Source organism: Natrix helvetica (assembly GCF_964273705.1).
Source record: "Natrix helvetica genome assembly, chromosome: 15".
Lineage (NCBI taxonomy): Eukaryota > Metazoa > Chordata > Lepidosauria > Squamata > Natricidae > Natrix > Natrix helvetica.
Window position 1 is genome coordinate 409404 of NC_138565.1, and position 20657 is coordinate 430060.

Genomic DNA, 20657 nt, shown 5'->3' on the forward strand with positions numbered 1-20657 from the left:
TAAAAAAAAGGGGGGGGAATTATATTAGTTTAGGGGAGAATGATGGGAATCGGCTGGGAATAAGCCGCTTGGCAACGGGGCACAAACTGGGAAATGCAATTGGTTGGGATTTAGATTTGGGGACTCCTAAAAAAAAAAAAAAAACCTCCTCTTTCAAATGCATTTTGGATGCAGACAACTTGCACAACCAGGGGAGTTGTGTTAATGAGCCACACAACAATGTCCTCTCTTTCTCAGTGGCCAAGAGAGATCGGTCAACGTGAATTGGCCCATGACAATTGGTCAGTTGTTCTCATCCTCTTCTTAATATATAACTCTGCTCGGTTCCAGTTTTGTCTATAGTTTTTAAATTGTTGATCAGTTTACTTATCTATCTGTTTACTATTTGTAAGCCGCCCAGAGTCCCTTGATAGGTGAAAGGCGTGGCAAATAAATTTAATGAATAAAGCAAAACAAAACTCTGGTGCATTTGTGGATTAGCATCAGTCGGTTTCTCCTTGCATCTTTCTTGGTTAACTTGTAGATGTGAAGCCCTTGGGGCAAACAATCAATCAATGTCTTTTTACACTTCTGTTTTCCTAGAGAAAATTCTAGGCCAATGTCCCTTGTAGTGTCCACCTCAGCTCATTTAGGTGTTGTGTTTTGCAATTGCACAGATATTGTCAAGGACACATGGACAATCCAGAGTTTGTATGTCCTAGGATCTACATTACACACTTGACGTAAGAACAGAGGCAAGAGGTAAGGTGAGAAAATCCCCACAGCATTACGCATGATGTAGAAATAGACACGGAGCAAAGTTTTGCAGCCTGTATGTGGCCAACATACAGAGGGACGTGGTGGCCCAATGGCTAAGATGCTGAGCTTGTCGATCAGAAAGGTTGGGGGTTTGAATCCCAGCGCCCCGTAACGGAGGGAGCTCCCGTGACTTGTCCCAGCTTCTGCCGACCTAGCAGTCCGAAAGCATGTAAAAAATGCAGGTAGAAAAAAACAGGGGCCACCTTTGGTGGGAAGGGAACAGCGTTCCCTGCGCCTTCAGCATTGAGTCACGCCGGCCACGTGACCACGGAGACTTGTATTCGGGCAGCGCTGGCTCTTGGGCTTTGAAATGGAGATGGGCACCCCCCCCCCTAGAGTCGGGAACGGCTAGCACAGACGTGCGAGGGGAACCTCTACCTTTACCTTCATAGTTCTATGAATCTTTGATTTTATGATTCTATATTATTATGCAACTATGATATTATAGTTCTATCAACCTATGATTCTCTGAGATAATATAGAGAAAATTAGCATCATAGCCTCTCAGGTGGAGAAAGCAATTGAGGGAATCAGGTGCACTAGACGCTTGGAACTGAACACTGATTTCAGGGCACATTTTTGTTATTAGGGTTGGTGGCCCAGTCAGCCAGATGTTCAGACTGGATTGGGCATTTTTGTCTAGTTACTGAGTCCTTCCCGAGGACCTGAGACAGGAAGACGTGGATGTTTGATGGGGTTGCAAATATCGTCGCAGGATGTAAGCCGCTATTGAGACAGCTGCCTTCTGCAATTGACCGACGGGGATTTTGTCAATGCCGATGGTGTTCAAGAGTTGGTCCAGATGTTTTGGGATTGCACCCAAGAGGCCTATGTCTAAGAGTACTTTATTATCAAAGTTATTTGCCGCCCATGTCACAGTTTCCGGCGACTCTGAGCAACCTAATCAATCAGTCAATCAACCAATTCAGTCAATCGAAATATTAGTCTATTTTATGTTGCGGTTGGAAGCAAATTATTGAGGAACATCAAGACTTCCTTGGGTCTCAAAGGACTTTTCTTCTTTTTTGAAACTGCCCTGAAAAAGACACTTATACATAGCGTAAATAAAGTATAACAATTTCAAGGCTACATTGAATATCTTTCCATCACGGCAGACTCGGTGCTGAAATCGTTATCCGCCCCACAGCATCCTCTTTTGCGAATAGCACATGGTTTGAGGTGTGTCGTGTGCCCTGTGGGGGAAATAATGCACGATACAGGACAGACTTGTTGTGAAGTTACGGCCAGGTCACGCATGCAGCCTGAAATGATACACGCTCGAGGTGGGAGTATTCTGTGGCTGAGATCTGAAAAAGTAAGCGGTCAAACGGACGGAATTTGCACGAGGGATCTAATGAGATGCCTGGGGTGTCAATCATCAGAGGTTGAATTTGAGAGCCCCTCGTTGCTCCTAAAAAGGTTCTTTTCTCCAAATGCATCTATCCAACTCAAAACAAAACAAAAAAAGAGAATTTTAAATTAATGTTCAACTTTCCTTTTCTTTTCGTTTTTTTTGCACAGACCTAAATTTTCTATCTCCACTCTTGGCCCCTTTTTACCTCTCTCTGTGGGCTTTCTAAGAGAGATCTAAACCCGGGGTGAAATCCAGCAGGTTCTGGAGAACCGGTAGCGGAAATTTTGAGTAGTTTGGAGAACTGGCAAATGCCACCTCTGGCTGGTCCCAGAGTGGGGAGGAGGGAATGGGGATTTTGCAGTATCCTTCCCCTGCCACGCCCACGGAACCGGTAGTAAAAAAAGAATTTCACCACTGATCTAAAGTCCCCCTTGATGAAAATCCCCACCCACACTGTATTCGAAGCTAACAAAAAAAAAACCCCAGACGATTCCCAACTCCGTGTGTCAACTTCATGTACCTTCTGCAAGATTGCAACCTGTGGCATCCTTAAGATTATTTTTTCCCCTCTATTTTCTCCCAAGGACACCTGGGGCTCTGCGCCAGTTCATTTTATTTATTTATTTTAGTTAGTTAGTTAGTTAGTGTGTCACTCATATACAAGGTAACAGGAATAAGAACACAGGAAATGGGTACAAATATATGGGGACAGTAGGACAGGGATGGAAGGCACACTGGTGCCCTTATGCACACCCCCTTACGGACCTCTTAGGAATGGGGTGAGGTCCACACTAGACAGTTTGAAGCTGTGGGGGGGTTTGAGGAAGTAACAACGGAGTCAGGTAGAGCATTCCAGGCGTTGACGCGCTCTGTGGCTGAAGTCGCATTTTCTGCCATTGACTTTGGAGCGGTTGACCTTGAGTTTGTATCTGTCGTTCTTGCCCATGTGTTATTGAGGCTGAAGCTGAAGTAGTCATTTGGACAGGTAGATAATGTTGTGTACTACACCTAGGTCAGACCGTAGGCAGCGCAGTTCCAGGTTGTCCAAGCCCAAAATTTCAAGCCTGGTGGCGTAAGGGAATTCTATTGTGAGCAAAGAAGCGGAGGAGTCTTCCCATGAAATTCCTCTGGACTCGCTCAATTGTGTTAACATTAATTAATTGTGTTAATGTTAATTTTGGCACCCCTCTTCCTGGGAAAAGTGGAACAAGAAGGACCAGACCTTAAAAATAACACCACCACAACAAGGCTACCTTGGTTAAGATGGCTCAAGAAAGAACTTGGGAGAAAGGGGGAGTGTGTGGGAGAGAGAGAGAGAGAGAGAGATCTTGAAAAAGCGAAGAGTGTGAGGTTAAATGGTGCCACGGCATTGCATAAAGCAATTTGTCACGCTGTTTAAAGTGACCCGCATTCATTCAAGACCCTTGGAAGGAAAATGGCTAATTCTAAATTCATTAGCCTTTAGAGAATGCTGTCGGCCAACATTGGGGGAGAACTGAATGGCCTAAGAAACTTGTTTTAAAAGGCGCAGGAATTTCTGGCGACAAAATGGGAAAGATTAGCGGGCTGACATCTTTTGAAAGGAAACAGAATGGAGTTTTCACGCTAGATTAAGAAAGGAACAGTAATCTTTTGGGGTGGGGTGGGGGGACAAAAACCAGGGGATCCCAAATGGCAGGAGGGAAAAGGAATTGCTTGTCCAGGGGTTTGATGAATGAAGAGTAAGGGCTTGAGACAGGTTGAAGAAAAGAAAATGGTCCCAACAACTTTTAAAAGTTCTCCGTTTAAGTGGGAACGTGCCCCTCCCACTCCTTTAAAGTCAGGCTCAAGTTAACTAAATGAATTTAAAACTTTTTTTTTTAATCAGTCAACTGCTATTACACGCCTAATAAGCTTTTAAATGCCTGGGGGCTTTTGCAAATAATAATAATAATAATAATAATGATGATGATGATGATAATGAAGCCAGGAAGAGATCCGAAGGGAAAACGTGAGAGGGAAAAGCACTCAAAAGAAGGATTATGATGAGGAGCATGATTTATTTATTTATTTTTATTTTTAATGTTTTTTGAAACCTTGGGAGAAAAGCACCTCCCAATCTCAGCTAATCGGGTTTGAAGAGGCGGAAAAAAAGATCTTGAGAGGGGATTTTTAAAAAAAGAGTGGAAAAGTTTTGGTTCCGTGTTAAACATAATCAGGACAGGGTGAAACTTTTAGCCATTAAATAGAAGCTGAAGAATGAAGCTTTGGGGGCTCTGCGGAAAAAAAGGACCGAAGAGATCTGCGATTCTTTATTATTATTATTATTATTATTATTATTATTATTATTATTATTATTATTATTATTATTATTATTATTATTATTATTATTATTATTATTTGCTGGGAGGATCTTGTAAATAAGAAGCTGCTGCTCCGGATTTGATCGGGAGGGGAAGGAGAGAGAGAGACCGAGAGGGAGAGAAAAGGCAGGATTCACACAAGAATGTGTTCCAATGAGTCATTCCTGGGTCAAGTGGTTGTGTGAATGAGGCTTTCAATTGTAAACCGAACCATGATGTAGTAGTTGCTGGGGCATTGTGCAGTCTGTATTTTGGACGGTTTCCCGTGAGGGTGGGGGCAGATTCAGGATTTCAAGGTTGTGTGAACACGGGTCTGGTGTGGCTTGGGGAAGGCAGGGGCATGTCAATTTTAGCTTTTTAATTTTAATTCTTTAAATCGTCTCTTCTTTTAAACTTCTGCATAACTGCACACATGGTTTGTGGCAAACCCAGGGCCCCTCTGAAGCGCCCAGTTACACCCACGGCACGCACGCCCACCCACCCACCCACCCACACAAAAAAAGAACAGGAGGCACCCGTGTAGAGAAAAGAGCAGGTACACACCATGCCAGAAGGAATTCGGACCCGTACCTGTAGTACAAATTTGGCGGCATTGGTGGCACACAAAGAAATCTCCTAAAAAGGAGAATGTGTCCAGGCTGGCTCGTCTTCCTGGGTCGAAAGAACCCCTCACCAGCCGGGGTCTTTCTCAGGACACCGAGGTCCAAACCGGGCGAAGCGCACAAGTGTCCGACACCCCCCCCCCCATCCTAGCCCTCGGAAGCCAGAGGAGGGGTAGAGAGAGGTGGGCTTCCAGAATGCCGCAGTCTTTACCCGTGTCAGCCATCCCCCAAACCCAGTTCCCGGGAAGAATCAGAGCATTCACACGTGCAAAGTCTTGTTCTCCATCAGCGTCTCCCCCCCCCCCTCAAAAACCCCCCACAGTTGGAAAAGAGAAGGGAAAACTCACCTCCGGAGAAGGATTGCGCCAGGACCTCCGCCGTGAAGGCCGTTTTGGGGTTCCCGTGGCCGCCGCTCAGGCCACCCCCGGCCGCTGCCGCCCCGCCGCCCCCTCCGCTCTTCTCCTCCAGCAGCTGCTCCCCCAGCACGTTCCTCCAGCGGCCGTAGAGAAAGCTGTGCAGGATATCCGACGTGATGACCTCGGCCAGGGAGAGGCTGGGGGGCTTCAGCGCTCCTTTGAGGACCAGCGCTTCGGCCGGCAGCACCGAGCCCATCATGGGGAAAGCCAGCGAGGCAGAGCCGCGAAGGTTGGGCAAAGAAGGAAGGGGCTCCGAGAGAGCTGGAGGGGAGGCGCGGCCCCCCAGCCGATTCCCAGCTCCGTCCCAAATCGCAAAGTCTGGGACGCAACTCCGGGGCTGGTATATATATATGGGCTTGGGTGACCTTTCTAATTGCTTATTAATGACGCCCGCTCCTCCCAGAGGGAGGGAGAGAGGGGGGGAGAGAGAGAATTTCCCCCCAGAATGAAGTCCAGAGAGCGAGGACAGGCGGGAGGTGCACCCCTCCCCTTGGTGAAAGGGGTGGGGGCTCGGCTAGGAGAGGGGGGGCGGGAGGAGGCGAGGCTCCGCCGGCCTGAGCCCACCCACCAGACGAGGGAGACTGGGCTGCCCCCCTCCAAGGCACCTGCTCTACCAAGGTTCTTCGCAGACACGAGGAAATAAAGGGGAGGGGGCGGCCAATCAACCACCCACTCACCAGGCGGAAAAGAAGCTCTGGAAGAAGACAGCTTCACCCGGAGGAGCGCGTCCAACGCCCCCACCTGCTCACCTCCGCGGGGCAGCCCAAGACGCCTTTGGGTTCTTGTTCCCAATTCTCTGGTTTTTGGGGGTGGGTGGGATTTATTTTAGAATTCAAAAGAACCAGGGTTCCCCGTCTTTTATCCTGGGTTCCCACCTTCGTCCGAGTTTTAGCGGGTCCAAAGTCGAGGCGGCTCCGGCGGAGCAGCCAGGTGAGCGAAAAAGCGCGCCGTGAAATTGACGCGAAAGGAGAGAGGGAAATTGACTTTTGGAAAATCGGTTCATAATTTTTACTGTTTTTTTACCAGATGGGAAGGAGACCAAGTGCCTGGCTTGGTCCCAGCCCTCCAATTTCAAGTCGGCCTCCACGCAACACCCGCGCAACCGAAGGTTCCCCTCTTTGATCCTACACACACACCCCGAGCGGGCTGGGCGCAATCCAACATTCCCGATTTCTCTCCAAATTTTCTCCTGAAAAAGATTTAAAGCGATTTTTTTTTAAAAAAGCAGCTTTCGAGTGGGAGGGAGGAACGAGCGGGTGATGGGGCTTCTGATTTATTTTTTTGTCAAATATTCATTTGGATCCGTCCCCCTTCCCTCTGCGCCCTTTCCTTTGCCAAGAAGGCACGGGTCGTGCGTTTTTTGAGCAGCGCCCCTTTTCCTTCGGGACAGGAGGGCTGGGATCCCTAAAGTCCGACCCCGACCTTGTGCAAAAAAGGGGGGGCGCAACTCAGCGCCGGACAAGGCAGGGGCGCGCTGGCCGGTCTGCGGGCGCGCGCAAAAGATGCAGGGCGCGCCCGGAGGGAAAAAAAAGAAGAAAAAGAAACGCGTTTATCCTGGAAGAGCTATAAAAGCGGCCGAGCGCGCCCCTCTTCGCCGAGCAGCCCCTAACGAAGGATTGGGGGGGGGGTGTTCACGAACGCACCTTTGAACTCGGAATGTTGGATTGAAGAGCCCCTCCCCCCAAAAAATTTACAGGACTGGAAATTATAAGGGCAATTCAGGAGAGGGAGAGAAGAGAGAGAAATGAAACGAATAATACTAATACGAATACGAAGAAGAAATAATAAAATCAAATTAAAGCACCTGTGGCGCTTTGTGTCTCTTCCAGACCGAGAAGCAAAGGCTAGAAACAGAAGAGTAAGCGGAAAATAAATTCAGATTTTATAAAAGGATGGAGTCGGGGTTTTCCCCCCACCCCTCATTCTCGACACCCACCCCCTGTTCAGTTCGGGGACACCCACAATTTTCAGAAACGGTTCTTGACTTTCTGGGGAATGAAAGTCTTTTAATTCCGGGCAAAATTAGGGTCAAAAAGAGCCTTCAATGTCGCACGAAGACTCCCGGAAGATCATTTAATCTCCATACAAAAGGCAGGTTCAGGGCAGAACTGCGGTAGTTTATACTTATTATTATTATTATTATTATTATTATTATTATTATTATTATTATTATTATTATTATTATTATTATTATTATTATTATTATTATTATTATTATTATTATTATTGTTCCTTTGAAAGATTAAAACATCTTGTCGCCCACCGCCAGGGCTTCAACCTTTCTGGGGAGGTGGGGGCGCCTTACCTTCAAAGACCCGTGTTTTCCCTTTCCATTTTTATTCAGGAATGGGGGGGGGGGCATCGGGGAAGGTGAATTTAAAACTCCAAAGAGCTGCTTTTACTGATCAGCTTCCCGCCGCGCGTTAAGACAGCCCGGTGAAAGAGAGAAAGGGGGGGGGGAAGGAGATTTCGTTTTCAAAAGAAACACCACCAACTCCTCCTCCCCAAATGGACAATAGGCTGGTAGGTGAACTCCTAAATGAGCCCCCCTTAACTCGAAAGAGGCTCGTTCCGGGGGAAAACATAATTGGCAACCGCGTTACCATCCCAGGTTTAAACTAAAGATGGGGTTGTTGATCCGATTTGACTAAACACCAAAACACAGGAAAAATTAGTCCCAGGCTTTGCGGGGGAATAAAACTCGCTCCAAAAGTTAAAGTTATCTTGCGAAGCAAGCAAGCCAGCCGGTCTGTTTCGGACTAACGGGCTTAACGCGTGGCGTCAAAACTTAAAAAGAGAGTCCTGCTTTTTCAGTAGCTCTGGATACGATCGTCTTGAACGGGGAATGGTGAGAAAGGGATGTTACGAGAACAATGCAAACCAAATTCGGAACTGGAAATTTACGCCCAACAAAAGAACGATACACACAAACTCTCTCTCTCTCTCTCTCACACACACACACACACGGCGCGAAGGATTAAATGCGAGCCCTAACAAGAAAGTTAATTTTCAGATTTTGCTGAATAAAACGGGGCGCGCTCACAAATGAGGTTGCTTCATCGGCACTAGTGCCCCAATTTTCCTTTGGAGTGCACCCCCTTCGTGAACCGGGCGGTCCGCCTCCCGTTCTTTACCTCCGTTGTGATGGCCGGGCCCAAATTAAGCGAAACGGAGAGAAGGGACCGAAAGAGGTTCTCGAAGGAAACAAAAATAATAATTTTCAAGCACATTTTTTTCCGCTTCTTGGGGGAGAAGAGCGGGGAAGCCGCTCGGCCTGCGAAAAGCGGGAAAGAGCGTTTGCGCCTTGAGTCCCGCGGCTTCACACGTTTCGGGGAAGCCGCGAACGCCCCGTTTCGCTTTGTTGAAAATTGGGGGAGCCTGACCCGACACGCTTACGAAATAGGTTACGAGAAGCGAGCCGAGACTCCCGCAAACCTGCGTTCCCACTTAGGGCTACGGGCGGACCTGGCATTCTTTCATGCATGCTAGACAGCAAAGCGAAGAGAATAACAGAGTTGGAAGGGACCTTGGGGGTCATCTAGTCCAACCCCACCCTCTTCCCCGCCCAATCAGGAGACCCTACACCAGATAGCAGTCCAAGCTAGTTAGCTTCGCCCAGTTTTTACGCGGCTCAGTGCCTTGGCGTCTTCTCCCTTATACATCGGGGGTTCTTTTTTTTGGGGGGGCGACTAAGAGCTTCCCAGACAATCAAGATTCCCACATTTCATCGAGTTCACACGTTACGTTCCTATAAATCTACCCCAGACGTCGGTCAAGCCTTGCGAAGTTACGACTACTGTTACTACTATCACATAAATTCTTATTTTTCGGGGAGATTGGGCTGGTTGGGACTTTTTTTTTTTTAACTCCAGCAAGAACCGCCTGGGAAAAAGACCTTTGCGCTTTCCAGAGTCGAGCGGGCGCCAGACCCGGAGAAACGGACCACGGGGGGGGGGGGGCGGGGGGGGAAAAACTGGGTCCGTTTGAAGGGAAAATCTTCCCGCCTGCGAGGGAAAGAAAGAAAGGCGGCGAAGGATGAGCGCTAGGGCGCAATCCCTTTACTCGGGAGTAAATTGATTCCAGAGGCGCCTCCGGATTCCGGTGACCTCCGCTGCCAAAGTTAAGAGTAGGTCGAAGAAGAAAAAATAGCAGGAAATCCGCCCTTTGGTTCCCCACGGTTCGGTATTCAGGGATAGACTGCCTTGAGAAGGGGAGGTTCTATTTGAGCAACAGGCGAAATGTTGACCGGGAGATTCGGGGCCTCCCCGTCCCTTCTCCAGCCTTTTGCGAACAGAAGCATGTTATTATTTCTTCCACCCAAGGGGTGTCTGAATGCCATCATCCCCCCCCGGGGGGTCTCCATCACAAGGACTTTTAGCATTTTGAAGAGGAGGAGGAGGAGGAAGAAAAAGAAGAATTAGAATTAGAATCAGAAGAAGAAGAGGAGGAGGCGTAGAGTGGCGGCCATGGCAGGGGAAGGATACTGTAAAATCCCCATTCCTTCCCCACTCTGGGGCCAACCAGAGGTGGCATTTGCCGAATTTCTCCGAACTATTCAAAATTTCCACTACCAGATCTCCAGAATCTGCTGGTTTTCACCCCTGCGTATGAGGGACCTATATCACCACTGACTTTCCTGCCTGATCCAACGCAGGTACTCCTCGACTTACAACGGTTCAGTTAGCGACCAAAGTTAAAACGGCACTGGAAAAAAGGGGACTTAGGGACTACTTTTTTGCAGCCTTCCCCAGGCGTCATGTGATCAAAATTCAGGCTCTTGGTGACCGACTCGTATTTATGACGGTTGCCGTGACCCTTTTGTGATGTCCTGTGATTCCCTTTGGGACCTCCTGACATGCAACAGATCCACTTCATGTGAGTCACTTAATTGCTGTCTTGAAAATATTTGAACTTAGAAAAATGGATTGATTCAAATCCCCAGCCGTGGGGGTCACAGAGAGGATGCCCCCCCCCTTTCTCTTGACCGGAAGGCTATGTAGTACCTTTTAACTGGGGGGGGGGGGAATGGAACCTCCATGTCCCTAACATCTCTCAGCAAGAAGGCTGAGAAAGAATTAAAAAGATTTGGCAAAGATGGGTTTGGTGGGAGACGCCAGTCGGGGTCTCCAAAGGGCTTCCAGCCCCAAGCAAAGGGCCCACGCTGGCCTGCAGCCCCCTGACCCGTGGAGTGGAAGGGAGAGGAGGACAGCAAGTCTTTGCCATCATTTAGGAGGACAACAATGAGCCAACCCAAAATTCAAGGAAGCCCTTAGCCCTCTCTATGTAAACCAAGGCTTATTTTCTCCTCCTCTTTCCTCTTCTTCTCTTTCCTCCTCCACTTCCTCCCTTCCCCTCCTCTTCTCGCCTCCTCCTCCTCCTCTTCTCTCAAACTTCTTCCTCTTCTATCTTCTTCCTCTCCTCCTCCTCCTCTTTGTCTTCTTTTTCTCTTTCCTTCTCCTCCTCTTCCTTCCTTCCCCGCCACTTCTCATCTTCTTCTCCTCCTCTTCTCCTCCTCCTTGCCTTCTTCTCCCTTTTTCTCCTTCTCCTGGTCATTCTGAGAGAGGATAGTGTGCTTCTTCACCTCCTCCCTTTCCTCTTCCTGTCCCCCTCCCTCCCTCCCTCCCTCCCTCCCTCTCCTCCTTCTCCTTCATTTTTCACCTTCTCCTTGCCTTCTTCCACCGTTTCCTCCTCTCTCTCCTCCAATCCTCAGTGTCCCTTAATCTTCATAACTGCCCTAGAAGGTAGGCAAGCTCTGGAAATCCAGGAGAAGGAGTGGGTGGAAGCAGACGCTTCATACCCTCCCTGTCCTCCTGGGCCGATTTAGGGCTCCCGAGATCACCGTGGCAAGAAGCAAACTCTCTGCTCTCCCCTGGTGGCCTTTTGGAGTTTAGCAGCCCTGATGCAGTAACTGTACTTCACTCAAATGCTTTCAATTAAGGATTTGGAGTTCGGATGTTTCTTTACTCTCTCTCTCTCACCAAATTGGGAAAAGTGGAGAAAGCAAGTTTCTTATCTCGGTTTTAAAACCCTGCTCCAGCTTTGCCAAAGAAATGTATTTCACCGATGCTCGTGCCCTGCAGCCACCCGCTGCAGCCAACAGAGGGAGTCAGTGCCAATCAAGCCTGGATGGGCTTTTGTCCTGGCTTTTACTGGAGAAGGAAGGGCTGGGCTTTCCTCATTCCAAACCCCAATGAGGCCACGCCCACAGCCCCGAAAAAGAGGTCACAGCGGATCTTCCACAACCAGTTGACCCTCCCGGCCCAGCGACCTTTGGGACGGGTCCCAGCCTCTAAGGCTCTGAGGAAGCCAGAATCTGAGCACTTGGGGGCTCCAATAAGCACTCTGAGGCCTTGTCTCTCAGTCCAACCTACCTCACAGGGGTGTTGTGAGGTTCAAAGGGAGGGTCCCTTTACAGCCAATTTGAGCTCAACCCACCAATCCGCAAGTATTCCCTTTGGGCATTGCACGCTTCTTCCTATAAGGGCTGCCTGAGTGGCATTTCTAAGGGCCTCCTGCTCTGAGCAGGGGGTTGGACTAGATGACCTCCCGAAGTCCCTTCCCATTCTTAATCTGAAGCTCGGGAAGGTTTCCTCCCACAACAACAGCCCTGCAAGAGAGGCCAAACAAAAAAGTTGCTTCTCCTTTTAAACTTGAAATCCCTCCACCCGTGTGTGTGTACACACACACACACACACACACACACATATATATATTTGTGTTACAACCCCTGGTATGCCTAAATATGGGAGGAAGGTCACTACTCCCTCTTTCTGTCCTTCGGCTTCATCACAGAAGACCATGCAGGCAGAAAACCATATTCTTATTTTTAATGTTGCCTTATATATATGGATTTCTTGAGTGTTTCCTTCACCTCCTCCAAAGTTTTGTGGGTTTTTAAAAAGTAAATTCATGGGGGGGGGGAAGGAAAAAAAACCCACTTTAATATTCATAGCCTTTAATAGACCAGCCGTTCTCTTTAGGCCCCATTGTTGCCCCACTCCTTGCCTTGTCTATAGTCCCATAGTTCCTTCAAAAAGACTTTAATATTCATTGATGTTAATAGAGAGACCCCAAGTATATCGCCCCATTGTTCGGGGGCTGTTCTTGTAACCACGGAGTCAATAGCCGAAGCCCCTTTTCCCTCTCCCTCCTCCCCCCCTTCTCCTTTAGAGAGGGGACATCTTTATCCCTGCTTTTAGATTTGGCCCAGGTCCCCCCCTATTCAGAGGCAGAGACCCCTCCCCGAAACCATGTCAAGTAGGGAAACAGTGGAACAGATCAATCATGTACGGTGCGCCGGAGCGATCTGACATCCATGGGCTGTTGGCTGTTTTGAAAACACACGGGGGAGGGAGGGGATGATGGGTGATGGAAGGCAAGGGCGTGGGGAGGCTGCGGGGAGAGCGGGGGCCCGTTGGGGGACTGAGGGGCGACGGGAGAAAAGGGACGTGGGGGGGAGGCCCCAGGGAGCCACAGGGAGGGAAAAAGTGAAAGGGGGGGGGAAGAGATTAACGCAACAGCTGCTTTTTTGGGAGGAGAAGAAGGGGCGATCCCGGGGGGGGGGCAGAGGAGAAGGGGGTGCTTGGCGAGGCTCATTCAGCACCCCTCGTGAATAGGGATTGTGGGGTGGGGGTGCTGTGGGGGCTTGATTTATGTCTCTGCCGACTGAACATTTATTTCCCGGGGAAGACAAGAGGCCAGGGTGGGGGCCTTTATTTCTTTTCTTTTCTTTTTTTTGTCTTAAGAGGCGATCAAATGAAGCTCCGTCCGGAGGAGCTGATGGGCCTTTAATGGTCTGCCCTAAAATGAAAATAAAATATTTCTCTTCGCCAGCCGACCCCCCCCCCCCTCCTGTGGAAGCCATGTGGGCAGAGGGCATCCTGGGGCTCTCAGCCAAGGGGAGTGGTAGCAGCTGTGGGAGGTTTGGGAAGGGGAGCGCTGGGGAAATGCGCTCCTTCCTTCCTCCTGCTTCTTTCCTCCCTCCCTCCCTCCCTCCTTCCACCTTCCCTTTTCCTCCCTCTCTTCTTTCCTTCGTTCCTCCCTCTCCCTTTTCCTTCATTCCTTCCTCCCTCCCTCCCTCTCGGAAAGAAAGAAAGAAAGAAAGAAAGAAAGAAAGAAAGAAAGAGCAAAAGAATGGTCTACTCCGTAAAAAGAAGGGAAGAGTGGAACGCTTCATTCATCCACCACATCATAAATGAGCCGCGTTAGTACAACAGGCTAACTCACAAAGTAACCGACCCGCCTTAAAACTAACCAAAGCGGGTGTTCGTGTCTGCGATCAGCCTCTTGGTGTGAAGCGGACTGTTCCCAGAAGCCGGTGGGGAGGACGGAGCGAGAAAAGAAAGATTGCAGGAAGGAGAGGAAAACACCAGGGGGTTTTGTTTTTCTTTTGCTTCCTTTTTGTATTCGTCCCAGACACAGAACCAAACGAAACCCCCGGGGGGAGGGGGGGAAAGGTAGCCAACTCGCGTGGCCCGCTGGTTGTCGGAACGCAGCTGCGGCTTAGCTAGAACATGGCCGGACCGCCCCTGGGTTGCACGGGTACGCGTGTTCGTGCGTGTGAAAGCGAGAAGGAGCAAGGAAGCGGCCAACCTGACAGGCGTGCAAAAGAGACGCGGGTTTGGGGGAAGAAGAGGAAGAAGGGGAGCGAAGCGTATAGGCGCCTCCAGAAATCGTGGCTGCTCCCATCCCTGGAGGTTGGGCAATCGAAATGGTCTAGGGAGCGCTTTTACGGGCGTGGGCTGGCGCTACGAAGGGTGCCCCCGTGTTGTTTCTGCCATCTTCCCAACCTCCCTCTGAGGTAGGCCCGCGAGGTGGAGAAAATGGATGTGCAGTTGCCTTAAGGGGTGGCGTTCGTGGCCTTTTGGGAGCCTACCCACTACCACAGACGTCTTGCGTTGGGTGGTGTCTTGGAAGAGGGGGAGATCTGTATGTAGAGGGAGGGTCTCCCAACTTTCCCTCCTTTGTGTGTCAATACAGGTCATCCTCGATTTATGACCAAAATGTATGTTGCTAAGCGAAACATTGGTTGAGGACTGCCTGCATTTTTTGGGGGGGGGGAGAGGGGAGGAAGAAGCTCCCAGCTCCTCTCCGACGAGGTTTTAACCCCTGCCCCCTAAAGCCCACCGCCTGGGACCCCTCCCCGGCGCTGCAATGAGAAGCGGCTCATTGCAAATGCGAGCGGGGGAGAAATTGAGCTTTAACTATCGATTAAAAGCCTCTTAAACTCTTTTTAAACTTTTTTCGCTTCAATTTCTCGCCTCGCTTTCGGTCTCCTGCCCCCCCCCCCCCCGACTTCGCCTTCTCCCAAGGGGGGCGCGGTGGGAAAAGGGGGGTGGTGGTTTTAAACATCTGCTGGGATGAAATCCTGGCTTTAGGGCACCTCTTCATCCGCACTCCAAAGCCCACCCCCTCCTCCGGTTGGGAAGTCATTAAAAAGATATTAGTTAGGCTGTGAGTTAGAAGGAGCACCGGACCCTGTAGTGATGGGGAGGGAGAAGGGGGGGGGAAGGCATTTTGGCAAATTCTTTTGCGCCCCCCCCCCCTCTCTCTTTATCCTGGCTGGATTTCTATTAATTGTCTTTCTCACCATCTAAAGAATTCCTTCCTTCTTTCCCTTCGCTTGCTCCTACTTTCCTTCCTTCTTTCCCTCCCTCCTTAAATTCCTCCCTTTTCTTCTCCTTCCTTCCTGCCTTCCTTCCCTTCTCTCATTTCTTCCTCCCTCCCTTCCTTCTCCCATTTCTTCCTTCTTTCCTCTCCTCCTTCTTCCGCCTCTTTCCTTCTTTCTTTCCTCTCTTCCTCCTGTCTTCCTCTCCTTCCTTCCCCTCTTCCTCCTTCCCTTTCCCCTTCTCCTCCCTTTGGTGGGAAGGGAACAGCGTTCCGTGAGCCTTCGGCATTGAGTCACAGAGATGTCTTTGGGCAGTGCTGGCTCTTGGGCTTTGAAACAGAGATGAGCACCATCACCCCCTAGAGTCAGGAACGACTGGCACAGATGTGCGAGGGGAACCTTTACCTTTACCTTATAAAGAATAAACATATTTTTCCGGGGGGGGGGGGGGGGAGGATATTGATCTTCCCACTGTTTTGCTTGATAATGTTTTGTTTTTTTTAATTACTTGTAGAGAATTTGAAGGGCTGAGCGTCAGACAGCAAAAAATCCACACCGTGTCATTTGTGCAGTAACAACGCACCCCCTTCCAAAGCTGGATGCCGGAGGTTTTGCAAACGCAGCCCTGCCTGTTGCCAATCCTCCGGCAAAGCTTTCAATTGCTGCAAAGCTTGTTTTGTTCCCAAAGTCACGACTTCTCCGTGGGATGGCCATTCCCGTGTAAACACCATCCACGCAGGCGAAGGGTGTAATTATCGGCTTCTGGGAAAGGACTCGGGCCCATTGTACGCCATTGTTTGGCTCGGTGGGCGTCCTTCGTGGCCGCCCCGGGCGAGATACTTAAGCATCCATTGTCGCCGCCCGATGATGATATGTGCAAAATTGTGCGAGGAAAAAAATTTGACGTCTGCCGGCCGCAAACCTCTGGGCTTGGTTTGCTTCCACCAGACGGCGATTGTCTGAAAACTCAACCTGGCAGCTGGCCAAGGCGACGGAATTGGCCGAGAATCAGGAACCACTCAGAAAGGGACTTCGAGGGCCCCCAAAACCACTGTCTCGGGGACGTGGGCTGGGGAACTTCGGACTGAAATAAGAAGAAGAATGGGTTCTTGACAAGTACACGAAGTCGCTTTGTGTGGCATTGGACCATTGGTAAGTCCTGGCCTTGGGCTACCTACAGGGGTGAGATTCAGCCGGTTTAGACTGGTTTGGGAGAACCGGCTCGCTCCAACGATCAGGTGGGCCTGCCTGCTTTACTTACCTATCTCCTCTCAGCTGATTCGCACAGCAGAGTGGATTGATGTACCTCGGCTGTCTTACTCCCCAGAGGTAACGTGGAAGGCAAGCATGGAGCATCTTATACTCCGAAAAATACAGTACCTGTTTAGTGACCATTTGAAGTTGCAACGGCACTGACAAAAGCCACTTCAAACCAGCACAACATCTTCACTGTGACATGGTCAAAAAAGGGTTTGTAAATTTGGTCGCAACTCCCTTAACAACCGTCTTGCTTAGCGAGAGAAATTCAGGGCCCCAATTATGTTCGTAATCCAAAGACTATTTGGACGGCACTAAATTAAATTTCCCCAGGATGCAAAAGATGAGTTGTGCAAATTGGGATGAGAATTGTCTACTTCCAAAAATCAATGTTGGCCCATTCTGGCAACGCAGCCAATGTCTTCCACGCACCCGCATACCAGATTGCAAGAGAAGGAAACGTTGGCGAATGGGATTGCAATCCCCGCTCCCCACTTGATAAATTATAAATGCAGAGAAGGGAAATAAGATTCCAATAAATCAGTGTATTGTCAAATAAAAAGCCTTTAGAGTTAAATAAGGCCTGGACCACCAGCGGCTATATTCCCTGGAGCTGATGCTTTTGCTAACAGAAATTACAGTAAATATGAGGAAGAGGAAAGGAAAGGCAAATGGATTTTTAAGAGTCAAGAGACCCATCTCTTAGAACCTTGGGGGGAAGCAATTACTGAAGTGAGAATTTGCAATGAAATCTGGGGAGGCAAGGCAAGTCAGGATTCGCCCCTCCCCAAAATATTTCTAGTCTTTTTTCTTTTTTAAAAATTCTAGCAGAATAAAACGAACCTTTCTAGCATTATCTCCAACCAGGCAAGGCCTGGGATTGACAAATAGCAGGGGAGTTAGGGTTAGGGTTAGGGTTAGAATAGAATAGAATAAAGAATAGAACAGAACAGAAAAGAACAGAACAAAATAGATAATAGGATAGGATAGGAATTCTTTATTGGCCAAGTGTGATAGGACACAGAAGGAATTTGTCTTTGGTGCAGGTACTCTCAGTGGACGTAAAAGAAAAATAAAATAAAATACATTCATCCAGAATCATAAGATACAACACTTAGTGATAGTCATAGGTTACTAATAAGCAATCAAATTATACTAGGGAACAAATGAAACAATATACATTTTAAAGATACAAGCAACATGGTCATAGTCCTAAGTGGAGAGAGTTTAGTGTGAGAGTGGATTTTCAAACCAATGTACAAAACTGAAACCTCATTTTGAAATGGGCAATTTTCCCAAATGTGCAATGCACTTCAATTATCATAAAAAATAATGGGTATTAAGGACACCTCTGTAGAAAACTGCATCTACTCTGGACATTCATAGGCGTAAATGCATTCATTAATTGCCACTGAATTGAGTTCACCTGATGGAAATTGTACAAAGCTTTGGCCCCTTGAGAAGCTTTTAACGATTAAGGAATATATATATATATATATATATATATATATATAAACGTCACCAAGATACTCTCAATCTTACACGGGAAAAGGCCCGTGAGTACGCCAAGACTGGAGCAAGGATGAAAGAAGGAAGAGGCGGATGTAAATTGCTAGAGGGAAAAACATTACGCTGCTTGAAGCTCTCGTGAGAAAAGGTTGAGAAGGAAATATTAGACCTACCTTTTTGAACAGGGCAAACCGGCCTTGTGTGAAGATGGGTGCGGAGAAGGGTGGAACTGTCTGAATCGAGGCTGGCTGGGGAGTGCTGGGAGTTGAAGTCCATACGTGTTCAGGTTTTCAAGGTTGAGGAACACACTGCTCTGAGCCCTAAAACAGATGAAGTGGAAATCTAACCAGTTTGGCAAGAAACATACTAGTTAAAAGTAATATATTGGCCAACCTTCTTTTTTGGCTGGACATCTTTTAGACTAGTAATTTGCCATTCCCAGAATCCTCCAGCTAAGCATTCTGGGAATTCTAGGATATCTTCCCAATAGGTGACACTCACCTCCCAGAATTCCTCAGCCAACATTTGACTGTTGCTGAGGCTTCAGGGAGTTGAGGTCCATTCAAATAGTGACTCAGGATAGGAGAGGATGGGACAGGAGAAAGAGGGTAGGGTAGGGTACAGTAGAGAAGGATAGAGTAGGATAGAGTAGCGTAGCGTAGAGTAGAATAGGGTAGAGTAGAGTAGAGAAGAATAGAATATAGTAGAGTAGAGTAGAATAGGAGAAAATTAGAATAGAATAGAATGGAATAGAATAGAAGAATATTCTTTATTGGCCAAGTGTGACTGGACACACAAAGAATTGGTCCCCTGTTCAGAAGCCCTCAGTGTACATACAAACAACAAAATGACAGATCATAAGATCATAAATCATAGTTACCATCCTTAATCATAAGATACAAAAAGCAAGTGATAAATCACAAGATACCAGCAGGAGAAGGCAGCAGGAAAGGGAAGGAGAAAAGAGGAGTAAATGAGAAGATAAGAAAGATGATAATAACAATACAGCTTACGACACGGGTAAATTTCTTAGATAGTGCTGTGGGAATTAAGTATGATATCATGGGGGGGGGGGGGGGAATCTGTATGCCTAGTTGTTTTGGTGTGCAATGCCCTGTTCCGGCATCCAGCAGGGAGCAGTTGAAAGAGTTTATGTCCAGGATGTGAGCGGATCATTTTCTCAGCTCTCTTTCTGACCTCCACAATGTACAGGTGTTTAATGGAAGGTCGTCGAGGGACGCGGTAGCTCAGTGGCTAAGACGCTGAGCTTGTCGATCGTTGAGCCATGCCAGCCACATGACCATGGAGACGTCTTCGGACAGCGCTGGCTCTTCGGCTTTGAAAGGGAGATGAGCACCTCCCCCTAGAGTCGGGAATGACTAGCACGTATGTGTTAGTGAGGCGGGTTGGTTGTGATTGTTTTTTCTACAGTCCTAACTATCCGTTGAAGTCTGTTACCTGTCCTGTTCGGTTGCCGTGCCAAACCAGTTAGTTATTGGGGTGCAAATGGCAATCATTCCTCTGTTGGAATTGGGTCAGCAGAATTTTGGGCCAGCTGAGCTTCTGAGTTGATGCAGGAAGAACATTCTTTGTTTTTTTCATGACGGTTCTAATGTCCAGGGAAATAATAGAACCCAGAAACTGAAGGTCTCTACAAGATTTCTTTTTTGATTGATGTTTGATGGTTCAATTGAAGCAAACCATTTTGGATTCTGCTAGTTGTTTCATTAGGTGGAGGACAGTTAACCGAGTCTATTGGGCACTGTATTGTGGCTTAGCCGGTTAACTTTAGATGAGCAAGCCATGGTTTCTAGCAAGGCCCAGGTCATCTTCTGCCATGTAAATCCAGCCATTTTAACCCTTTTCCCAGAGGAAGAAGAACAGATTTCCTTTTGTCCCACAAAGAAAATTCACCACCGGAATCTGCTCTCCACATGGTGATAATCACCTGATCCCCTTCCAGATGTTGGTGAACTAACCCATCTCCCAGATGTGTCAGCCCTTCAAGGTAGACCGCACTGGGAAATTAAGTCATGCAGACCTCCTGTCCCTCAAGACCAGGCCTCCTTCCCTCTACAGAGGTTGTTGGGTTTTGCCCCATTTTATGACATTTCTTGCGGTCGTTGTTAAGTGAATCTTGAGACGTTGTGGTTTGATGGTGTTAAGAGGTTTTGTTGCAGGACGTCCGCTCTTCCGAGCAAAGGTGCCTTTTGTCACTGACCAGTGGTGAATTTGTTGATGCTATTGGTATTCGGATGACCAAATCATCTTACTATTATAGTTCAGCACACAGCCAGATGTTTAGACTCGTTTTGGCGTTCTTAGCCCACCTATGGAGTCCTTCCCAAGCACCTGGGCATAGGCAGGTCTTGATGCTTGATGATGTTCAAAGGTCTCGTCGCAGGATGTCAGCTCTTCCGAGCAAAGCTGCCTTTCGCAATTGACTGAAGATGAATTTGTTAATGCCAATGCTGCCCGAATGTTCGAGTAATAAATTATTGTGGTCCATTGCACAGTCAGCCAGATGTTCAGACTGCAATTGGCACGCTTGTCCACCTGTGGAGACCTTCGCAAGGACCCCGGAGAGGCAGAGGGAGCTGTTTGATGGGGTTATGGATATCATTGTGGGATGTAAACTGTCTTTTGCAATTGACCGGCGGTGAATTTGTCAATGCCGATGAGGCTCAAGGGCCGCTCCAGCTGTTTTGAGGTTGCCCCCAAGGCCCTTATGATTTTTTGGATCTACCTTTGCTTTCTCTTGCCCCAGTCATT

The 20657-nt window shown here is 48.3% G+C and overlaps 1 protein-coding gene across 3 annotated transcripts in view; it reads right to left on the reverse strand.

Annotated features, from left to right (window-relative positions):
• The window catches only part of PRDM12 (PR/SET domain 12), a gene marked incomplete at its 5' end in the record, with an annotated part of 28179 nt that extends 8637 nt beyond the window's left edge, over window positions 1-19542 (reverse strand). The window contains 2 exons of one of the 3 annotated variants that reach the window (XM_081967575.1): window positions 18059-18205; window positions 19344-19542. In XM_081967575.1, the coding sequence (XP_081823701.1) occupies window positions 18059-18161 (103 nt within the window). Of the gene's footprint in view, window positions 1-5443; window positions 5712-18058; window positions 18206-18898; window positions 19186-19343 lie in introns of those variants that run through there. The other 2 variants (XM_081967574.1, XM_081967573.1) reach the window with 2 other exon arrangements.
• Window positions 19543-20657: the final 1115 nt, after the last annotated feature.